General features: G+C 27.1%; 1 protein-coding gene across 1 annotated transcript in view; it reads right to left on the bottom strand.

Annotated features, from left to right (window-relative positions):
• Window positions 1–22,455, bottom strand: part of LOC107444385 (FIGNL1-interacting regulator of recombination and mitosis) — a gene marked incomplete in the record, with an annotated part of 31,443 nt that overhangs the window by 5,103 nt on the left and 3,885 nt on the right. Inside the window, 16 exon segments of the mRNA XM_043040346.2 lie at window positions 1,623–1,757; window positions 2,282–2,408; window positions 2,484–2,566; window positions 3,163–3,250; window positions 6,489–6,570; window positions 6,694–6,756; window positions 8,446–8,520; window positions 13,247–13,395; window positions 13,493–13,623; window positions 14,368–14,494; window positions 14,891–15,051; window positions 16,705–16,791; window positions 18,027–18,149; window positions 19,258–19,347; window positions 20,163–20,251; window positions 21,109–21,148. Coding sequence (XP_042896280.2) covers window positions 1,623–1,757; window positions 2,282–2,408; window positions 2,484–2,566; window positions 3,163–3,250; window positions 6,489–6,570; window positions 6,694–6,756; window positions 8,446–8,520; window positions 13,247–13,395; window positions 13,493–13,623; window positions 14,368–14,494; window positions 14,891–15,051; window positions 16,705–16,791; window positions 18,027–18,149; window positions 19,258–19,347; window positions 20,163–20,251; window positions 21,109–21,148 — 1,650 coding nt within the window.

The following is a 22,455-nucleotide window of genomic DNA, read 5'->3' as shown; positions in this document are numbered from 1 at the left end:
CCCAATCTAAATTAAGAAAGGAGACAGACTTGTCAATTTAATGTAATGCTCATAGTAATTTCAGAGCAGGAAAGGTTTATTTGAGACTCGACTGTTGGCTTGGAGTCCAGGTGTTTACTACTACCATCTGTCTCCCAATCTAAATTAAGAAAGGAGACAGACTTGTCAATTTAATGTAATGCTCATAGTAATTTCAGAGCAGGAAAGGTTTATTTGAGACTCGACTGTTGGCTTGGAGTCCAGGTGTTTACTACTACCATCTGTCTCCCAATCTAAATTAAGAAAGGAGACAGACTTGTCAATTTAATGTAATGCTCATAGTAATTTCAGAGCAGGAAAGGTTTATTTGAGACTCGACTGTTGGCTTGGAGTCCAGGTGTTTACTACTACCATCTGTCTCCCAATCTAAATTAAGAAAGGAGACAGACTTGTCAACCACAGAAATTCGAAAAGCCTGAGACTTTTTGTGAACACTGCATAGCGTAATAAGCAAAACAGAGCTGTGAAAAAAATTTATTAATATATTCTTTAAATTTATGAAAGTTACTTTTTTACCCTTAAAAATTAGAGAATAAATCATTCTCTCTATTTAAGAGAAGAAAAAAACAGAATGAGTCACTGATTTAAAATTTTTCATAAAAAGTTGCATAACAATTTTTCTGAAACTCTTTCGAGTTTGCCTATCCAACAAATTCTCTAAAGTTTGAATTGACTAAGGACAGAATCAGGTTTGGATTTTTTTAATGAATTTAAATATTCTTTCACAGGTCACATCTGTGGCAGGAATGGTTAATACTGCCAAGTTTAACTATACAGGTATTACTGTACATCGCACTGTAAGTATTAAACTACTTTCCTCGCGACTGACTCTTTGTCATTTTGTTCAGTTTTAAAACAACTTGGCACTTTTAAACACAAAACTGAGCTTCTAGATTTTAAAAAAATCCAACTTTATCATATTTTCCTAAAACTTTCACAAACACTAAAAAACTAATATTAAAAAAACTTGCGCTTGAAAAAGAAATAATTGATAGATTATTTAAATTAGCCAATTTAGCGTGAAGTGTGATATATGCGTAATTAATGCAGTAGTTTGAATAAGTTTAATTAACTTTAATTAATTAGTGTTACAATTTATTTTGGTTGTTTAGACATTCCATGATAAAGATCCAAAAAAAAAAAAGAAAAAAAAAAGAATCAACAATAAACTAAACTACATTTTAACTACAAAATTGCTGACACGAAGGAAAGTTTTGAGGGTTGTTTGCAAGCTGGCACAGGTTCACTAAGAAGCTTGATGTCCTGAGGTTGAACACAAAAGTCTGAGAGTTGGCTGGTCTGTAGCATATGTGAGCATGTGCCAGTATTGTTCTGATCATCATTAAAAATGACTCAATATAAACTTTCTAATAACTTAATTTCAAAACTGAAACTGTAGCATAATCTGCCCATTAGCATTTTTAAATTACAACCCATTGATTATTAAAGCTGATACGAAGTAATGTAAAGATAGTGGCTTAATATAAATGCATGTTTTATCTAAAATAATTATTTGCTATAAAATTAAACAGAAAGCAGCAGTTTCAATAAAAAAAAATAACGAAAAAGTAATTTATACATACAACAGGAATTATTCTTTCAGAGCAAATATCAGTCACGGGAGATAAATTTTCCATCTGCGTTAGATTAAGAGTGGAAACAATTCTACTGATACCTAGTAAATTGTGTATATTTTCATTTTCTTCAAATAATCGAATCTGCAAAATATTCAGAGAATAATAAAGATAGAATATGTAAATTTTTAATAAACAGTATAAAATTGAACAATGATTGGTCAATATCAAATTATGTAATTTTTTTCAGAAAAGTCTAGCACTTATGAACTAATATAATCTTAACTCAATGGCTTCCGTTTGGATAAATATGTAACTTCTGAAACAAAAATGTTTAAATGATTCATGCAAAGATCTTATGAATGTGCACTATTCCTCTTTGAAAAAGTGCCAAATCATAAAATCATGTAGACAAACATCAAAATAATAATATAAAAAAATCAATTTGGAAAGTTAGACAGTTTTTTCATAGTGACAGAATTTAAGGGTTATCAATAGGTAATAGAACTGAAGATAAATCTGAATTTCTAGATGATCCAAACAAGCAATTAAAAATAAATCAATAAGAATATGGATTTCAAAAATTTTTTTAAGTGTAATTTGAAAATAAAAAAACAAAAATAATTTAAAAATATAAATTATTTTAGTTTATAATAACTTAAACTAACCTTTAAATCATCTGGTAATAATTTTAATATCCGTATAAAAAATTGCTCGATTCTTGAATTTTGTTCCTCTTTTAGGATTTTTGCCAGAGTGATGCAGTGTTTATATACATCATTGATTGAAAGAGATCTGCAGAAACACATATAAAGTTATGAATAAAAAGTTTTTGTGAGCATTTTTGGGGAATTTTATTAAAAGTCTTACCGTAAATAATACATCCATACATCTGATATTAGCAGAGAAACCATGTCAGAGCTTGAAGAAAAGATGCATAATAAATTTTTGTCCTGGAAAATTAATGGAAATTTCTTTTTTAGCATGACTAATTTTATATTGTTCAAATAACAGTTGCAGAAAATATTTTAAATACAGTATTTATAGTATAAATTCTATGTAAAAATTAATTGTTTTTGAAATGCCAAAACTTGAAACCAAATAAAAAAGTATCCATTAAAATTCTTTAATCAAGTCAGTTTGATTGTGAAAAAAAAAATGGATAAGCTTGATTAAATTTTTTTTTTTATACTTTTATACATTGTTTCTATGCATTGTTCACCTGCATAAAAAGTTTGTACAAATTGATAAAAGGAATGAAGTGTAAGGGATAAAAGGAATCATGAGTCAAATACTTTTTCTGTCAGCTTCAAAAAAGAAATAACTTTCAAGACGGTTAGAAAAAATTCCTAGCTAAATTCGAGGTATTTTCGAAAGAATAGGCTTTTTAATGTTAGACTAATAATTTATTAAAAAATTTCTCAATAAATTTTAAATCAGGGCTTTTAATAAACGATCTTGATTGTATATGTATATAGATGATTATATAGCATAAAAAATAAAAAAGTTAAGTTGTTAATAATCAAAATGATCACAAAGAAATACTTACAAACAAAAAGGAAGAATCTGAACAATTTAAGAACAGTTTAGTATATTCAGCTAAGCAGGTATAACAGTGTTCGTATAAAGTTACTAAACTGAAAAAGAAAATGCAGCATTAGTAATAAATTGTGCCAGGTATAGTTTTCTTTTATGAACATTATATTTAAAAATTTCTAAATAAAATGTTAGTATTTTTTTTCAAACAATATGTTTATGTATATTTTAATGTATTTAAATTATTTTGTTAAGAGATGTTACACAATACAGGGTTCCCAATCTTTTACCAAAGCAAAAATTAAGGACTTTTTGGGAGGAATTAAAGATCTTAAAAATAGAATGATTGTTATCATAAAGTATACACATATCCCCAGTGATGGTGCCAATTATTTATTTTCTTAAAAATAAATAAATAAAAATGATAAAATACAATTTTATTATAATACAAGTATTGATGTATTTGTATTCATTACCAGGGTTTGCCAAAATGGAACCAGGCAAGTTTTGAGAACAGAAGTGAGTTTTCTCTGGTGGGGCCATTAGAACTTCCTTCCAAGTTGGATTTTTTCCAATTGAGCTAGATTATTTTTATTTGATTAAAAACAACAATTTACTGAACTAGATTAATAGGTTAGAAAAATAATTTTCTTTAGAGCAAGACTTTAAAATAATTGAAGATAAATTAACTTTCTAAATAGTTCAAGAGCATACTAATGTGCCTTGTCTGCTAAGGTAAATTTCGAAATTACCCCCTCCAGTGCCAACGGTTTTCACAGGGGCACGCAGTTTTGGTGAGCATAGGAGAAAAAGAAAAGGCAAGCTTTTCAATCTAAAAACTATTTTTTTTTCTTTTACAAAAAATAAACAAATAATAATAAAAAACATTGAAGTATAACAGTATTAAAATAAAAAATTTGCCGTAACGAATGTAAAAAAGTAACGCGATATTCCGAAGTCCCTGACTACAAAGATGAAGGGGCACGTAGTTTTGGTATGCATAGGAGAAAAAGAAGAGGCAAGCTTTTCAATCTAAAAACTATTTTTTTTCTTTTACAAAAAATAAACAAATAATAATAAAAAAACATTAAAGTATAACAATACAATAATTAAAAATTTGCTGTAATAAATGTAAAAAAGTAATGCGATATTCCAAAGTCTCTGACTACCAAGACGAAGAAAAATAGTCATCTAATTCACTCTCAGACATATTTGCACATAAAATAAAAAATATTACTACGCATGGAGACAAAAACGGGAAGGAAAGAAAAGTAAAAAAGTGCATACAACTCAAGCCCAATTAATAACTGAACAGCTGTGATTTACTTTTCCTTCCCTCCCTCTCCTAATCCATCGAAAACACTCTCAAGGGCATTAAATTGCACTCCAAAGCTGTGGGAGTAGTTTTACTGATAGCAGCGCATGGCAAAACGCATTGCACTCTTCGAAAAGGCATATATATACGTCAGGGGCAATATGAATCGGCTTAGTGAAGCAAGGGACAGGCAAGGAGTTAATTATAATAGAAAAGTGAAGTATTTGTTGTTCAATGTGAAACATTGGGGCTCTTAAAACTTTACAAATATTGTTTAATTCATATGAAATTATAATTAGTGTTCTTAAAAATAAAATTTCCCTTGCAAGTGCTTAACTCCTAGTATGATACTAATTTCGAATTTTTTTCAAATATCTAGACTGATTACAGTGATTGAAATTATAATTAAATCCACCCACTTCATTTATGAAAAATTATCAGTTTTTATGAAATGAAATTATTTATGTAGCTTGAAAATGTTACTGAACTTTAACACATAATAAAAAAATTAAGTTTATACGTTATTATAGAACATATAAGTATGTTGTTATATATTTGAACTCATAACAGAACCAATGCCGACACATAATAAATAATATAAAATAATAATAAAATCTAAGTTTGAATTTAATTCTAAAAGACTATAAAAATTTTGAGGTCTTTTAATTGAGTAGATTAAAATTTTTATGTCATAATCCATTTGTCTTTAAGAAATAAAAATAATAATGCAACCATCTAAAACCTCAAAAGTAAATTTAAAAAATTGGTTACATGACAACAAAACAAGTTATACATGTAGCTACCAAAGATTTAATTTTCTTGTTAAAAGCAAATCATGCATTACTAATTTTTACTCAGGAAGAAAAATTTAAAGTATTTTTTAAATAACATGAGGTTTTCGTCCAAAGTCTGATAAAGAATCTAGGTTGGCTGGGATTTTTCAAACTAAATTTATTACTGTACAATTAGGAATTTTTAAAAATGTTACTGTTTTCTATAAATATACAGTTACTTATTATACATTGAAATATTGTACACATTTATTTAATTCTTCAAGTTTTTTAGAAAAAGTTTCCATAGGGATTTAAGTGAAAAAAAAGTTTTCTGTTATTTCTTTTCTTAGGGCTTTACTTCATTTCTATAAGCATGTGCACTACCAGTAGAACTAAATTTGTTGCATTCTGTCGATTTCTAAGGTCAATGTGGGCCTGTTACTTAGGTAGCTTAGAACTGTTCCCCCCAAAAAAAGCATGATCTCTTCAACGTGCAGTATCCCCCTTGTCCGCACACTATTCTTTTCTTTTAGAATGCTTCATTCTCCTTATAGAATATAATTCTAGGCAAAAGGAAGAATATATTAATGAAAGAAGAACATGCTTTCTTCACCTTGCCTGTAGCCCTTACACATATTTCTTCTTGTCTCTATAAAATGCTTTACCCTCAATGCACAGTCTCATTCGAGGTGATAAAAGAAGAATATTTTGTTTTAAGACTGAAAAATTGCTTCTATCAACTATAGTGATACTGAAAACTATGGACTTTTGAAAACCTTGTACCAATAATAAGTACTTTTAAGGTCCCATATTTTTTAAAATAAAAAAAATTAAGCAGTTTTTACGAACCCGGTAATAAAAATGTACTAAATAATAAAACAATATCAGGTTTATTTGTAACAGAAAAGCTTTATAAGAAAAAAACTTAACATACATAGACCACAGGATACGAAATAGCAGGGCCTAATGGGGTGAAAAATTAAGCAGATTGTACAGTCTTCACTGAAACTTAAATTGACAGCAACGTCAGAGATATATTAAATATTTTATTTTCTTCTATGTAATTTTTTACATGATTTAAAAACCATGACAATACATTTAGTAGAGCATAATATGCTTATAGAAAATGATAATGAGATTCTAAACACTAAAATTGAAGTTATCTTATGACCAATCTCAATATATGTATTAAAATACCATTTTTATAAAAAATTTAAAGTAAACAAAAAATAGAAAACAGTTGTGACATACTTTGGGGTTTCTTTACTGGAATCTGTCATTAAAGTGGATGGAATTTTTAAATATATAAGTTTGAGGTCATCATCAGGAGTGTCTATAAAAAAAAAAACAATTCTGACATCAATAGTTCAATAATTTTTTGTTTCCCTGGTCTAAATTTCCAGGTAATTAGAGGTAAATTTATAACCAACTGTATAGTAAAAAAAATAATACTTACTCTCTTTAAGAGTTGAAAATACTTCAATAAGAAATACATTCTTCTGAAAAAGTTGAAAATGTTCTAAAAAAAAAAGTAATTCCAAATTACATGATTTAATTATAAAAAGGTAGAAAACATTGTTTTCAGAATAAATTGATAATTATTGAAGTACTAATTACTCATGTTATCGCTTTATTATCACTCAGGGGTGATTGTGACACAAAGTAAAAAGCCTTGAAAATTTTATGTTCAAAAACTCGATATCAAGATATCAACTTATATATACTATGCATGTTTAATATATTTTTTGAACTAAGATTTATAATTAAATTACCTACATATGAAGAATATCATGCCGTTATAGTAACTAATTTAAGAAAAACCTAGTTCTTATAAAAATCGCGATATTGGATTTTAAAATCGTGCGTATATGAGTTACAATATTGGATTTTAAGAAGGCAAAAATACAAGTCGCAATATAGGATTTTTAAATCGCATAAATACAAACTGTGATAAAAGATTTTTAGATTGCGTGAATATGAATCACAATGTACGACTTTTAAATCATATATAAATACAAAAATCGATGTTTGATATTACAAACGCGTGAATAAGAGTCGCAATATTGGATTTTAAAAACGCTCAAATACGAATCGCGATATAGGATTTTCAAATTACGTGAATACGATTCACAATGTGTAACTTTTAAATCAAGTAAAAATGACTTTGTTATTTAAACCACATGAATATAATCGTGATATTGGCGCATTCCAGCGTAGTTTCAAATATTAAAAACAGCAAAAATCCGTCAAACCATAAAAAATCTAATAAAATCTAATGGGTGAAATAATTATATGTATGAAAATGATTGATTGGTGTATGATTTAGCGAAAGTTTCGCAATTTAAATTTTAGATTGCAAATTTGGTAAAAATTTCTAGAGATTATAAGATTTCATTCGTCAAAGTCTGCGATTTAATGGCCTTAAGAGACACGGAATTCCGTGCAATTCGCAGAAAAATCACACGCGCAGCTCCTAGTTTTTAAACTTGGAAGGATGATACGAAAAACCTTTAATTACAGGGTACACCCAGAATACAATCACCCCATGTCATTTGAAAAGTAGTAAAATCTTTACACACATATTTTTAATTGGAAAATTAAAAAAATAAATAAATTGAATTTATTAAACATAAATGCAAATAATAGGACATGAATAGTTATTAAATATAAAAAAAATATATGCAAAAGAAGAAAAAAAATTTAAATACAAAAAAATCATGAATAAATTCCAAAAATTGAGTAACTAATTTAGGGTCTTGTATAGATAGATCAGTTTTACTTACAAACCTGGATAAATCAGAAATGAAGAAGGGCTAATTTGCTGTTCTTGCAACGAAAGCATAATAACCATTACTTTAGGGGAAAATATAGAAACCAAATAAATTGAAACAGTATATAAATGCAGTAAAAAAATAATGAAAATTTAATTATGAGATTTATTGACAGATAGAATTTTAATAATTGACATTTTAACAAAATATAACACAATATAAAACAAAATGTTAGTGAGAAAACAATCTAAAATGATAAATATAATAAGAAGCTATCTCAAAACAGAAAAATCTGGCCTATAGTAATTTTTATATGAGAAATTCAACTTATCAAAATTTATTGGGAAAATGTTTAATTTATTCTGAAAAAAAAATCATTTAAGAGTTGTTAAAAAAAATAAAAATATTTCATTATGTAAGACACATAAAAAACATACCTGGGTACACTTTTAAACAATCTAAAGCAGTCAATTTCAGTAAAATTAAAGGTACTTGTAAATCAGGGGATATATCTGTAAAAAGATATGAATATTTAAAATTTAGATAATAAAAAGAGATAAAACACAGACATTCAAATTTAGAACATTATCTTGCCTTCAAAGAACTCAATGTCATCAAATACATAATCCAAAGAGTTATATGGGGCTGGTCCTGTTATTAGAATGAACAACGAACGCTCAACACAGAAACTACTCTTGGCCAGGCCTTCTGGAACAAGAGCTAGGGGCCGACCCAACCTCAGATGGGTTGATTGGTTATGGATCTTGCCGTTTTAAGAATGATTAATTAAAAGACCATGATCAAATATAGAGTGGACAATAGCAAAATTATTGAGAAGGCAAAGGCCCAACCAGAACTGCCCTGCCACTGAAGAAAACAAAGAAAAAAAAAGAGAGATAAAATAAAACATAGTTGGAGAAGAAAAAAAAGTGTTTTCATGAAAATTTTAAACTAGTATGGCAAATACAATTATTTACAGAAAAAAGATATAAATCACTTTATTCTTGTAGATAATACAAATTTTAAATGAACTGTATAAATTAATCTTATTAAAATACAGCATTTAAATTTTTATATGCAAAAGTAAATAAATCAGTATTTTCATATCTGTGACTAAACTTTTCCATAATTTATTAAAATATATAGTTTGAAAACTATATATAAATCATTTCATATAATTGACCTTTCAGTTACAGTTAGTCAGGTGAAAAAATTCTCCTCTCCTTACAGCTCTTTCTTACAGAAATTCATCCCCCACTTAGTCAGTAGGAGGAAACTATTTTTACCAGTTACGAATAGGAAATGTTTTAATGTAATTTGCATGTCACCGCCCGGGAGAAGGCAATAATAGGATTGCAGTGTGCATCTTGGAGGGAGCAATAATAGGATTGTAGTGTGCATCGTAATGGGCAAATATTTTGGCATCTTTAGACATGTTTTGGCATACTTTATTTGTCATGTTAAACACAGAATTAAAAAAGTTAAAATAAATATTTTTTAACTAATTTGTCACAATATAGTAACATTTTCTCTAATACAAGACAAGCAAACATGCAATAATTATTTAAAAACTTTACTCATTAAAAAAAACACGTACTTGCATCTGAAAGATTATAATTAAATTGCTGCTAACGAAATTCTTAATTTTCTTTAATAAATAGTGCATTGTTAGAAGTTTTACTACTTTAAAATCATAAACTCGTTTATTGTTCTACATAATGCCAAAAAAGCAAAGCTATTAGAACTGCTAGCAATATACGTCATAAGTCTTTTGCATTATTGAAGATTATTTTATTTATCCGTTTGAAAAAAAGAGACCAATTGTAGACTTTTTTGAATATTTATTTTACTTGTTTTTTTCTTATTTTTTTAGAGTTACATCTATTACACACACACACACATTCATTCAAAATTTAAATGCAAATATTCTTAAACATAAAAATTTCATTTACAGAGGTAAGATTAATATTTTCATTAGATAAATTAATTTTCAAATATAGTTTGTTGAACAGAATTCATTAAGCTTAATGGTAGTTATGTAATCAATTTTTCATACATGGAATTTTGCTGTAAAACTATTTGGTATAGAAAACATACTCATTTAACTACATTATCTGTTTTTCATACAAAAATATGTGCTTTCATTATCGTGCCTTTACTTTTTTCTTTCAAAATAAATAAATTTGTTAATTGTTACTACTCTTAGCTTACTTTTAAGGGTCAATTTGTCTAGAAATGTCTACACCACAATAAAAAAAATAATGAATAAATAAAAAAATAAAATTAAAATAAAAGAAATGAAGATAAAAGAGGCTACAAACTAAGTTTTTGCACATTTGGTACCTTTCAAATTTCTGTTACGGTATGTATTTCATGCAAAATGTTTCATGTCATACCCAATGTTATATTGATCAGCTCTGATAAGTTAATGTTAAAATTCTATAATATTTCAATTCATTAATATTTCATGAGAACATATTTTGAAATATAAAAAATAATGAAATGGCACTGAAAATTTAAAGAAGAAAAGCAGAGATGTTTATCAATTTTAGAACAAATATATTACATAATAAAAAAAAGTGTGCCACATTTCTATTAAGCTTATTTTCGGACCTTATATTGGTAAAATAAATATCATTTTAAAATTCAGAATAAATTCATTTTCAAATTTTGTTTTAAAATATTATGTAATATTTTACATTATTAAATGCAAACTAATATTAGTTACCAGCTTAATTTTAAACCAATTCGTTTTCTTAATACTTTCCTTGAATTTTTTTACAAAACAAAAAGAATTATTTTTCTTCATTTCGATTTTATTTATTTATTTTTGTAAGAAGCAGGAAAGGTTCGTACCAAAGAAAGTATCTACTGAACTACAGTCTTTCACAACTTACACATCGCATATGAAAATGAAAATTTTAAAGTCACAGATTATAAGACACATCTATACAAGCTCTATTGACATAATGAAGGTAAAGCATGCATTTCCGTTTATCATGATACAGCCTCTTTGAGCTAACTATTAAAGATTGAGCTAACTATTAAAGATTTTAAAAATGAATGACCCCAAATATATTATCATTAAGAGCATACATTCCGGCAGTTAACACAATAAAAAGCAGGAAATGGCTATTCACATTTAGAAACGGCTGAAATGATTTCAGTATCCTCTCTCTTTCAGAGAAGGAATAATAATTTATTTTGAGCTAAGTAAGTCACATGCTGTGTAGGTCTTAATAGAAAGATTTCATTGGAATTTGAAAGAAAAATTTGTTGCAAAGAATATGGCAGCAGGAGGGAGAAAGACTGCTTTCTAAAAGTTGTTCACTAGTATATCAAATTTCGAAAAGTGGAGATAGCTTCAATGAGATTTAACTTGCAATTGAAAGTCAACCATTTAAATAGATGCTCTCTTATCTTTCCATAAACACTTAATTTTTTTTCCAAATAAATAAATGATATTAATGCTTTCTTTTTTTAAAAAATCTAGCAAGTTTTAAAAGTTTGGTTAAATAAAATTTCCAGTGAAAAAATTTACTCATGCGTCGATCTTCATGTGCACGCTAGATTCAGAATACGAAATGTGTAATTAGATTTTCTCTTTAACCTTTTCCAACTGCTTATTACTAGGGACGGCAAAATGTATTATACTCTGTTCTTATAACATAATAATCTTTTTGTGTGTAATTTTTAATAGTAATATAATTGAAATGTTCATCTGAATCTGTAATACAAAAGCAATACCTTTATAATAATGTTTATTTTTGAAAAATTTAAATTCATACATTTGAGATTTGTTGAATATTTAAAACACTTAGAACTCTTTCAAATTGAAACCACAAAACTGTTACATCTATGATTATTCCTTTGAAATTATAAAAATATTGCGATGATTACGAATATGCTAAAATAGTATTTAGCCTCTTAATTCTCCTACCATTTTAAAAATTTTTAAGCACTGTACAGATCATATTAGTAATACTGAATCTTCACCTGTTAGAGAAAAGGAAAAAATATCTTTTCATATTTGAAACCAATGCTAACAATGTATGTTATTTTAACTTATTATTAGATTTTCAGATCAGAATTTTTTTTTGTAAGTGTTATAATCTTAAAAAATGACAGCAAGTTCAATTTTTTGTCTATCAATACTAAGATATTAAACATTTCTGCAAACAGTCAGAGCAAAGATTTTTTTTTCAGGATAGAATTTTTAACTTTATTTTTTTAACTAAGCACATTTATACACTACAGGAAATATTAAAATAGATGACACAATAATGAGTAGATAAGGTTCAAATTTTTGAATAAGGAATTAACAAGTATCGATTTCTGCTTGAGTAAGTGGACTCACTCTACGTGGCATCTTGAAATATGAAAAATTATTCTTTCAATGAAAAAAGAATAATGAAATGCTAAATGTAAATATCAAACAAAAACAGCAATTTTTTTTAAAAAAAAAAAGAAAAAAAAATAAACAAAAAAGTTAACTAAAACATAAACAAAAACGCAAACAAAAAATTAACAAAAATCTAAACATACATTAAAGATAAGTAACATGAATGTAAGCGAAAAAAAACAAGCAAGAATTAAATTTGCATTAAAAGATTCAAAAAAATAATGTCATTGAAAATATCTCAAATGAAATATAACTAGTAGTTCAAAGGGAATGAACAAAATTGTCACCCCTCAAAACTCGCCAACTGATAACAACAAAGCAAGATCTTTCAGCCAATTCAAATAGAAAGTAAGCAAGCTTGCAGACTTTCCTTCCACAATGGAACCTAATTACTAAAGAAATGACAAGTTCAATGGTGGTCATTGATTATAAGGGGAAAATAATCACTGGTACAAGTGCTGATCCAGCATTGCAATGACAGTTTTTTTGACTAGTACAGCTGTATGGCTGCAAGCAAAGGGTTAAGTAATTAAGAGTAAATAATACTGTAACTGTAATAAAATATTTCTAAATACTTGTTTTCCTTATTTACAATCAGTAGGTTATTTTAGGTAACTACTTAAAGCACTACAAAATTGATTTGGGGTAAGCAGTTAAAATATTATCCATTTTACTTTAATGATAAGAACACAGCAGTAAAAAAATTTTAAATGACATTTATCAACTATATTCATACATTCAAATATATAAATACATTCATTAAATGATTTTAATTCAATGTTGAATTCGTTGCAAAGAAAAAAAATCAGACAAGAGGTAAATAATACAGAAGTTACCTTTATGACTAGAATGCAATGCTGATGTAAAAAACATACTATCAGAGAAAAAGGGTGTGATAGCATGCTTAACAGTTTTCAATAATATTCTTATCACGTTTAAATCTTTTGATTCAGCAGCAGAAAAAGAATGAGTCAATAGTAAAAGGCTAAAATATACAAATACATAAATTAAAAGCAGAAAAAAAAGCTTTTAATACAAATAGTCCTATCCTCAAGGACAAATTATAAGAAACATCAAATTACTTAAATAGATGTAAAGAAAGATTTCTGAGATGTATTATGCTTTCCTCTTTTATATGCCCACTGAACACTTGTATGATTTTCTTCAGTAAACTCAGTTCCATAATGCAGAGTTTAATTTCAGATTCCATGATCTAAAAATACGAAAGTTACATTAGACCAAATCTTTCATTAGTGTAAAATTTAATAAGTAAAAATTAAATTAAACATTACATTTTTTTGATCAAAAATAAATCAGAAATAAGAAGAAATGATAAAATGAGAAGAAGTTTATTATTTTTTCTTGATGAACTTACTTAAAACAGTAAAGGTTTCACTTTAAAAAAAAAGCACTCTGTAAGCATTTACGGGAATTATGGTTTGGTATAGCCAAATGAAAAAGAAATTTATATAAATTACTCTGTTTCTATGATACCGAAAACATAGAAAATAACAATAAAACTACATTAAAAAGTTTTGTAAATCACTTGGTTCTGGTGTCAATCGGCAAATTTTATACAAATGTAACTTTAAGTAGATGGAAGCATAGAAAATATCAATGACTTTGGTAATTTAAACTCAACATGAATAAAATTCTATTATCATAATAAATAAATTAATAAAAATGAAATAAATCAAATTGTAAGTTTAAGAAAAAAGAATATTTATCTTTATATTTGATTTAATTTAATTACTATGATATAAAAAAAAAAACTATAAACCTACATTAAAAATTTCAGTAAATCACTTTGCTTCTGGAGTTAACTGAGAAATTTTATGCACCATTTGTAAGAAAAAAAATCAAGACTTCAGTCATTTAAATTTCATCATTATGAATTAAATTCAAAGAATCTGGAAAAAAAGGTCAAACTGCAAGTGTAAGAAAAAAGAGTGTTTACTTTTTCATTTGATTTAATGCTATCGATGCATCGAGAAACAATTTCTTCTATGTTAAATACTAGCGGTAATAGGAAAACATCTACTTCTATTTTCTCCAAAACAACATCTTTATATTTTGACACAAGCCTAAATTAAAAAGTAAAGACAAGATGAATGTTACTTATGATTAAAAGACTTCTTTATTTTTCAAACAAAATCCTTTTAATGAAGAAAAGTCAAAAGCACAAGTAATAGGACTTAATACTTTAATGCATACAATTAAAACAATTTTAAATTTCTTTAACGATTTTCACACAAATTTTCCTTGTTTTTTCATACAAAAAAATTAACGGAAAAAATTCTAGATAAAAGTTGAGAAATAAAAAATAAATTTAAACAACATTCTGTTAGTTCACTTAGTTAGTTCTGTTAGTTCATTTTATTTTTACTCCAATATTATTATTTTTACTTTAAAACTTTGAATTAGGATAGGAAAACATTTGAAATGAGAAGGGGAAAAAAAAAAAAAAAAACGACACTTACTTTGAGAAAACTTTCCAAAAAATCAAAGAAATATTTTGGTCAATAGTTGATAATAGTTCACACAATTGTCCAATACCACGAGAAACTAAAATGATAGAGTTACTATCATTTTTGTCATAAGAATCGTTGGTGAGTAAAATGTCTAACCTTCCCAATGTAACCTAAAGATAGAAAATAGTTAACAATTCAACAAAATTTCAGATTTGCACAAATAAACTTCATTTCTCTTTAAAATATAAAGATAAATATAATTACTAGTTCAAGTTTAAATGATCCAGAGAAAGAGGCATTTGTTATAATACAATTATAGATTATAGAATATATAATTATAGATTTTAAAAGAATTATTGCTAGTTAATCAGCCTTATTTTCCTCAAACATTAAGGAGTTGGCCCGTTCAGGGAGGTAACTATTAACATGAACCAGCACGTTTCTATTTTTCAAGTTGGCAACAGTTTTCTGGATGAAAGAACACATGAATGGTGTTATGAACACTGACAAATCCTATCATATCTAGAATGGCTTGCAAAATCACATAATTTGAAACGGATGAAAGTTATGCAGAACATGTTGGGACATTAGATAAAACATTGAAATCAGCATTTCGACAATTCCGTAGAACAACCCCTCAGAGAGTGGCTTAAATTTCATGTAACATACCAGCAAAGCTTTGTGGGTTCATCATCTAGTAAAGTCTAGATCGTTATAAAGTCCAGACGCAGAGTTTTACAGTTGCTAAGAAGGATTAATTTTTGTCAACTAGTTTAAATTATCCTGATTAAATAAACATTAGACAAGTGCATAGGATTTCTAATGAAACACCACAATGTGATACATATGTTATCATATAAAAGATTAGTCTAGATGCATCACTATTAGTTGATATAATTTCTTATAATACACATGAATAAAACACATTGATTAATAGAAAGACATTTATTGAAAAAATTATTTTGTCTCTGTTTATATGTATCGTTAATTAGAATTAAAAATACTCAATTCATAGCATTTTTCTCTAGTCACTTCCCAGTTCATGAAATAAAAAATACTAATACAAACGTAAAATTGTGTCGAAAACTCAGCAAACAGATACAGTGAAACCTCCAGGAAAGAACAGCTGTGTAGAGACCTCCTCTACTTGCAAGAGGCACAGAATTTTTTCCATTGACTTAGTGATGAAGAAAACCTTTGGGAGAGACTATTAAAACCACTCCCAGCGACCGGGCAATGTGGTGAAGGTCAAATAAGGAAACACAAAACATCAAAAGAAAAAAAAAATAAATAACAATACAAATAAGTGGATTCAAATGCATCTAAATAATTTAGAGAGCTCTTTTTGGCAATTTCTAAAAGAGAATGAAAACATCATGTGGCAGTTAGAATGCATTAAAGATGATGCTATAAATGGTTTATTTTTAGAGTTGAAAGTTTAAAAAATTAGAAAAACAAAGTTATTTAAAAAAACAAACAAAAAAACTAAGCATATCAAACAAGCAAACCTCTTCTCATTTTTAAAGCTAATTTTTATGATAGAGTTATGCAAATTTAAACAAAAAAAATTACTTATTTAAAATAGTTCTATAGTTAAAATAAAAACAAGAAAGAGAAAAAAAGCTCTAGTAAAAAATGAAAAACTCATGAGGTGTGATAAATATTCATGAAAATCAAAAATCTACATTGCTTAGTATCGAAAACCAAGATGCAAAAGTGTAGAATTAATGTGGCCAATTCATTAGGATTGAAGATATAACCTTAAAATGATAATATGTAAAATCTAACAAAAAACAGTTTAATTATTTAAAGGACATATTTACTTTCTGTACATCTTGTATATTTTTATAAAAACTTCCCAATTCATTAGTAAACTCTTCAAAGAGTTCACCATAGAAGGTTTCGCTTACCTGGAAAAAAAAATACAAAAATAAGTATTTTGCAAAAGAATTATAAATAATTTATATAACTTTGACGCATCTGTTGGAAAACACAGATGATAGCAAGGTTCATGTCTTATATGTTGCTTTAAAACTGCTGCCTATTCACTGTAAGTTTGAAAAAGTTGTTTTACTCTCAAATTCCCAGACTGCAATCCAAGCAAGTAGCTTGCTAGGAAACCCTTTTTTTGATTAAATATTCTAGTATAGAAGCACATATAACTTTTAGAATAGGAGAACAAAAGTGTAATTATGGAGTGGATATCTAGCCACTGTAGCATATACAGTAAAAAGCAGGCTGATTTCCTTACTAGGAAGGGTACTCAACTATTTTAACCATATTGCTCTGGGCTGCCTAATCACCCTATAAAACTTTGTATAAAATATACAACAAAATGAGGACCCTTTCTTGGCTACGAGAAAATATAAAGAATAAGAATTTGAGTGAGGCAAACATAAAAGCAATACTAGATAAGCCTTATTGAATAAAGTTGCTCTTTTTTGTCACCTAACAGGCCATAGCCCTTTGCATAAACATGATCATTCAAACTGTCCTCTATATGACATCCCCCCCCTAAAGTATAAATTAAAAATACCTCCATCGCTGCAAAATATAAGACTGCAAGATATTAGCATGATAAATAGCTTCTGCTTTTCTTCTTGTGTACTGATGTTTTTTATTTTTATTTTGTGGCATATGTTTGCATTTCCCGGAGTTGGAAAAAAAATGTATATAACATGAAATCAAATTTAGGCTATATTTTCAAATGATGAAATAAAGACAAAATCAGCCTAAATGTTTTTGCTAAGAGATATATTAAAATTAGCTTTCAAATTTTGCACAAAGAACTATATATGTAGAATAACTTTTTACTCAAGTATTGATTATATATTTTATTATATTAAAAAAAATGATTCTGGTTAATTAAGATGTTTTCTCAAAAACTTGTTCTTTTTCACAATTAAATTATTATTTTTGTAAAAAATAAGATAGATTATGAAATTTTTTAAGGTACAAATTATTTAACAATTGTACTAAATTCAAAATTAATAATCACAATTGAAGACCATAAAAATGAGGGACTTTGTGAAGTTGTTTATTCATAATAAAATCAGGTTTTATATGCCTTATCTTATATGCTTTGTGCCTTATATTATTCCCTTTCCTATGTTAGCATTTACAAAATAATAATAAACATAATTACTTTACAGTGATTGTAAGCTTGATGAAGTACAGATATTGATGTTGGAATAATTGTTTTTGTAGCATCAACAGTTTGAGGGCATTCCAAGTACATAAGCAGAATTTTCAAACAGATTTTAGCAGTCTAAAATAAAATTGGAACACTTATAAGTAAATAAATACAAAAGAAATTCAGAAATAAGAAGCTACTTAAAGACATTATGAGTTTAATGGAATAAAACAGTTTGCATACAAATACTGAAGATGGATAAATTCTTTAGTAAGAACAGCTAAATAAACTCCAGCAAGTAGTTTATAAACTGTTAATTGCCTATTAGAATTGCTTGATAGGAGACAATTTAGTAAAAACAATGAATTTAAATTCCTTAAAATTAACTAATTGTTGATCTTTGCTTTGTCTGGATAACAAAAAGACAATTATTGATTAAATTGTCAATATGAACAATAAGTCCAGAAAATAAATTCTTATGCTACAATTGATTAAGAATAATTTTTGGTGCATAAAGGGATTAGGTACTACTTATCAATTTTTTCACATCCACTAAGAATTTTTCACTTAAATTGACAATTAGTACATAGTTTTAACAGTTGCATTTCTCATAGTCTTTACATTATTAAGGTCAAGGTGGGTAATTGTGAATAGATTTGAGGTATTTGATGGAAAATGCCAATTCATTACTTAACAGAAAGAGTTACTAAAAATTGGATTAGAAATGTGAGATTCAGCATATTTTAAGTTGTATATTAGTATTGGCAACCAGTATTGGTCAATTTCAACAATATTAAAGTGAGATCCAAGGTGGCTCAAGAGATAGAGTGCTTGTGGTGAACAAGGTTCGAATCCCAGCCAGGACAGGTCGATACGAATTTTGCACTTGGCTTGAACCAACCACAGTGCCGATGTAAAATATCCTCAGTTGTAGGCGGATCATGGGTTAGAGATTCCTTGTCACCAGGCTAACCATGAGAAGTTTTCATAATTTTCCTCAACATGTAGCACAAATGTGAGTTAGACCCATCAAGAAGTCCTACACAAAGGCAAATTTCTCCCAATACTTGATCCAGGCCTCCCTTGCCTTCTGGGTTGGGTACAAAATAACGAGGCTACTGAGTTGAACATTATTCGCCGCAAACCCAAAATTGGGTCAGCTGTTCAACCACAGTTATAAAATAAAATTTTAAAGTGTCCATTAGGTAAAACATGAGAACCATTAAAATTATTTAAAATATACCTTTAGATCTTTGTATATCACTTCTCTTTCATTCTGATCTTTTATTAAGCATGGATCTATCATAAAACAAGATGAGAACATTTGAGGTACCTAAAATAATTTCAAGAATTTGCATAAGTTTTTGTATATTTTCTAAAATGCTAAAAAGGTAACTAATTATATAAATTAAAAATTCTTTAGAAACAGGAAGAATTATTTAATCACCAATGAGTACGCCATAGATTTTCAGAAGCAGTCTTGATGGTTGATCTATATTTAATATGAAATCACTTTGATGCATATAATGCTGTTGATATTGAAAGGTGCAAACTTCATTAAGTTCATGGATAGATCTTGGTTATTTATGTAAACTTGAAGGAACTTGTTAGCCATAGCGAGCCATCTTGTATGTGAAAGACTGACATGGCTTAATGACACTAGATTAGGTGGACATGTACCAGAAAAAGCTGATTAGGTTACATTGGATGAATATTTTTGATATGAAATTAAAAATATAGTAGAAAAATTCTGAAAATATTCAGTGGTAAAATTTCAAACAAAGCACGATTTTTAGGATATAAATTTTTTTTATTTAATAGAGAATCTTATTTGCAAGACGATTTGAAAACTTTTCAAAATTTTGTTGTTTTTTGTAAAGATTTTAATTTAAGCCTTTTGCAGGAATTGAAGATGGTGCATTAAAGTTCTGAACAAATTCTAGAGGGACATAATAGTCCAAATACAACTTTTTTTTTCCCGTTTCAAATATGGAAAACCTTTCTCTACTCCACTCTATTATTCATATATAATATTCATTATATAAATTTGTTTTAACCGAGAGAGAAATATATGTGAAAAAATATGACATTGAATATAATCAGTAATAAGACTTAAAATAGTTAAATAAACATTTTTATATTATATACCTGCAAAATATAACTAAAGTGTGTATTGCTTTTAGTCAGATCTTCTTTTGTGCCATCAAAATATGCTTTCAGAAAGGAATGCAACTCTTCTGTAATAATAATGATGATAATAAAAAACATACATTTCGTAAAATTGAAAAATGGAAAGTTTTAGAGCATTACATTAATGAGAATTTTTTTTTAATTGAAATAAATAATTATCTTTCATATTCAAAGTATGAAAATTAATATAATTCTCGTTGAAAAGAATAGTGATATTGGCTGAACAGTAAACATATGAAAGGAATCAAATAACATTGAAAATCTAATCAAATTATAGAACAGAACTTACACAGCTATTAGACAAGAACAAAATAAAAAGGAATTCAGAAATAAAATCAGCTACTTGTACACAATGGATGTTTTAACTATTCATAATGGTTGAACAATCAATAATTGCAGCACGAACAACTCGACCAGCCTTTATGTAATAGCTAACTATTTGATTTAAAAGTATTAATTTGATATTCTATTGAAACATTAATGACTAATAACCCTCTGAGCACCAGAAAATATTTTATTTTTTATTAAATGTTTGTTTACAAGAAGTTAATATACAGGTATAAAAAGGTTATAAAGTCTTTTCAATAGAATTTCGATTTATTTTATTACTTTGGAAAGGATACATTTTTTGTTCTCGACACTCCAAAAACTTATGAAAAGCTTTTAACTTTGAGAATTTTATGATAAACTTTTAAAATTTTTTATTGATTGATTCAAAAATTTTCAACTGAGTTTATAGGATAGTGATTAATTCATTGATTTTAATAATTTCGTTTAAATTGCAGTTAATAACCTGATAAGTGCTGTTATTAAAATATTATCAGAACTTTAAATTTAGAACAATAATTTTATAAAATTACAAAATACAAAAAGAATAAATAAATAAAGAAAAAATAATAAATACCTGCTTTCTCATAGATATCTTTTGTACCACTAATTATCATCTAGTAAGTGCATTAAGCAAATTTTTATTATTTAAGTTATTTATTGATCTTCATAGTTTCAATTCATTGTTAATATATTGCTGTATAAGTTTTGATTATCAAAATTACATCAGAACTTAGCATAAGTCCGCGTTTGGCTGACCACCTGACCGGAACATCTGCTCCTGCACCCCAGAGCCCAAGGTCAAGAAAACTGAGATGGGCACAGTAGGCCTTGGCCCTCAAGGGCTGTCTCGCCACTGAGTTTAGTAAGTATTAGTATTTTCTCTAAAGTGCTGTAAAATAAATTAAAGCCCTTCTGAAATGACATTTTAAAAGCTTTATAATTGCTTTAGATAAAAAGTGCACAACCTTTTTAAGTGCTACTTGCACAACAGGTTGAATAAAGTAAGGCCACACACATATTTAGACATGTTGATGGCAAATAAGATAATTTTTATTATAAACATTAGTGTTCCAAGCACAAATTAACAGTAAAATTGGTAATATATTTACAGAAAATTAAATATTTTTAATAATTAGAATTTAATTAAAAATGAAAGTAATAAATTTCTTTTAAATTTTTCATTTTTATCAAAAATTGATTTATTAAAAGTATATATATATATAGGAAAAATATATATAAGGGAAAAGGAATGGGTTACTTTTAAATATATATAATACAAAAGTTCATTTTAAAATCCTAACAAAAGAGAAAAAAAAAACACTAATGTTCACAGAATAAAAATAAATACATATTTTAATGGGTAATATAAAGTTAAACGAAATATTTTAATTAAAAGAATTTACAGGGTTTCATGCAAAAACTAAAAATCAAAACAAAGCCAGTATATAGTACAAAATAAGATTCAATATTTATTTGGTATTATACTTCAGAAATCATTGCTATTTCTTGAATTATTGGAGGTTCTATTAATTTTAAATAAAAAAAAAAATGTTTTCTTTTTCCTTTTTCCTAAAAACATCACCTAAGCTATAAAAATTTAAAACTACTAACAGTGAATAGCTTAAAAATTCACATTTTTCGAATTTATCATGGTGTAATAACATTAAAATATCAGAATTCTAAATACCACACAGAAATGCAACTGACGAAAAACAGTGAAAAATAATTTGGATTTATGATGGTGCTTTATGACACAAAATAGTATCAAAAAGCTATTATTTAAATGCGTGATTAGAAACCCGCGTGTCGTAATAACATTGTAGTTAAAAAACAGAATAGTCAAAATCATGACAATAGCCTAAAAAAAAGACCCATTTACATATTTGATGAAATGAACACAAATAAAAAGCGCCAATAAGTA

This window comes from Parasteatoda tepidariorum, chromosome 10 (genome assembly GCF_043381705.1).
Source record: "Parasteatoda tepidariorum isolate YZ-2023 chromosome 10, CAS_Ptep_4.0, whole genome shotgun sequence".
NCBI classification, from domain to species: domain Eukaryota; kingdom Metazoa; phylum Arthropoda; class Arachnida; order Araneae; family Theridiidae; genus Parasteatoda; species Parasteatoda tepidariorum.
The sequence above is the reverse complement of the archived record's forward strand: the minus strand, read 5'-3'. Positions and strand labels throughout refer to the sequence as shown.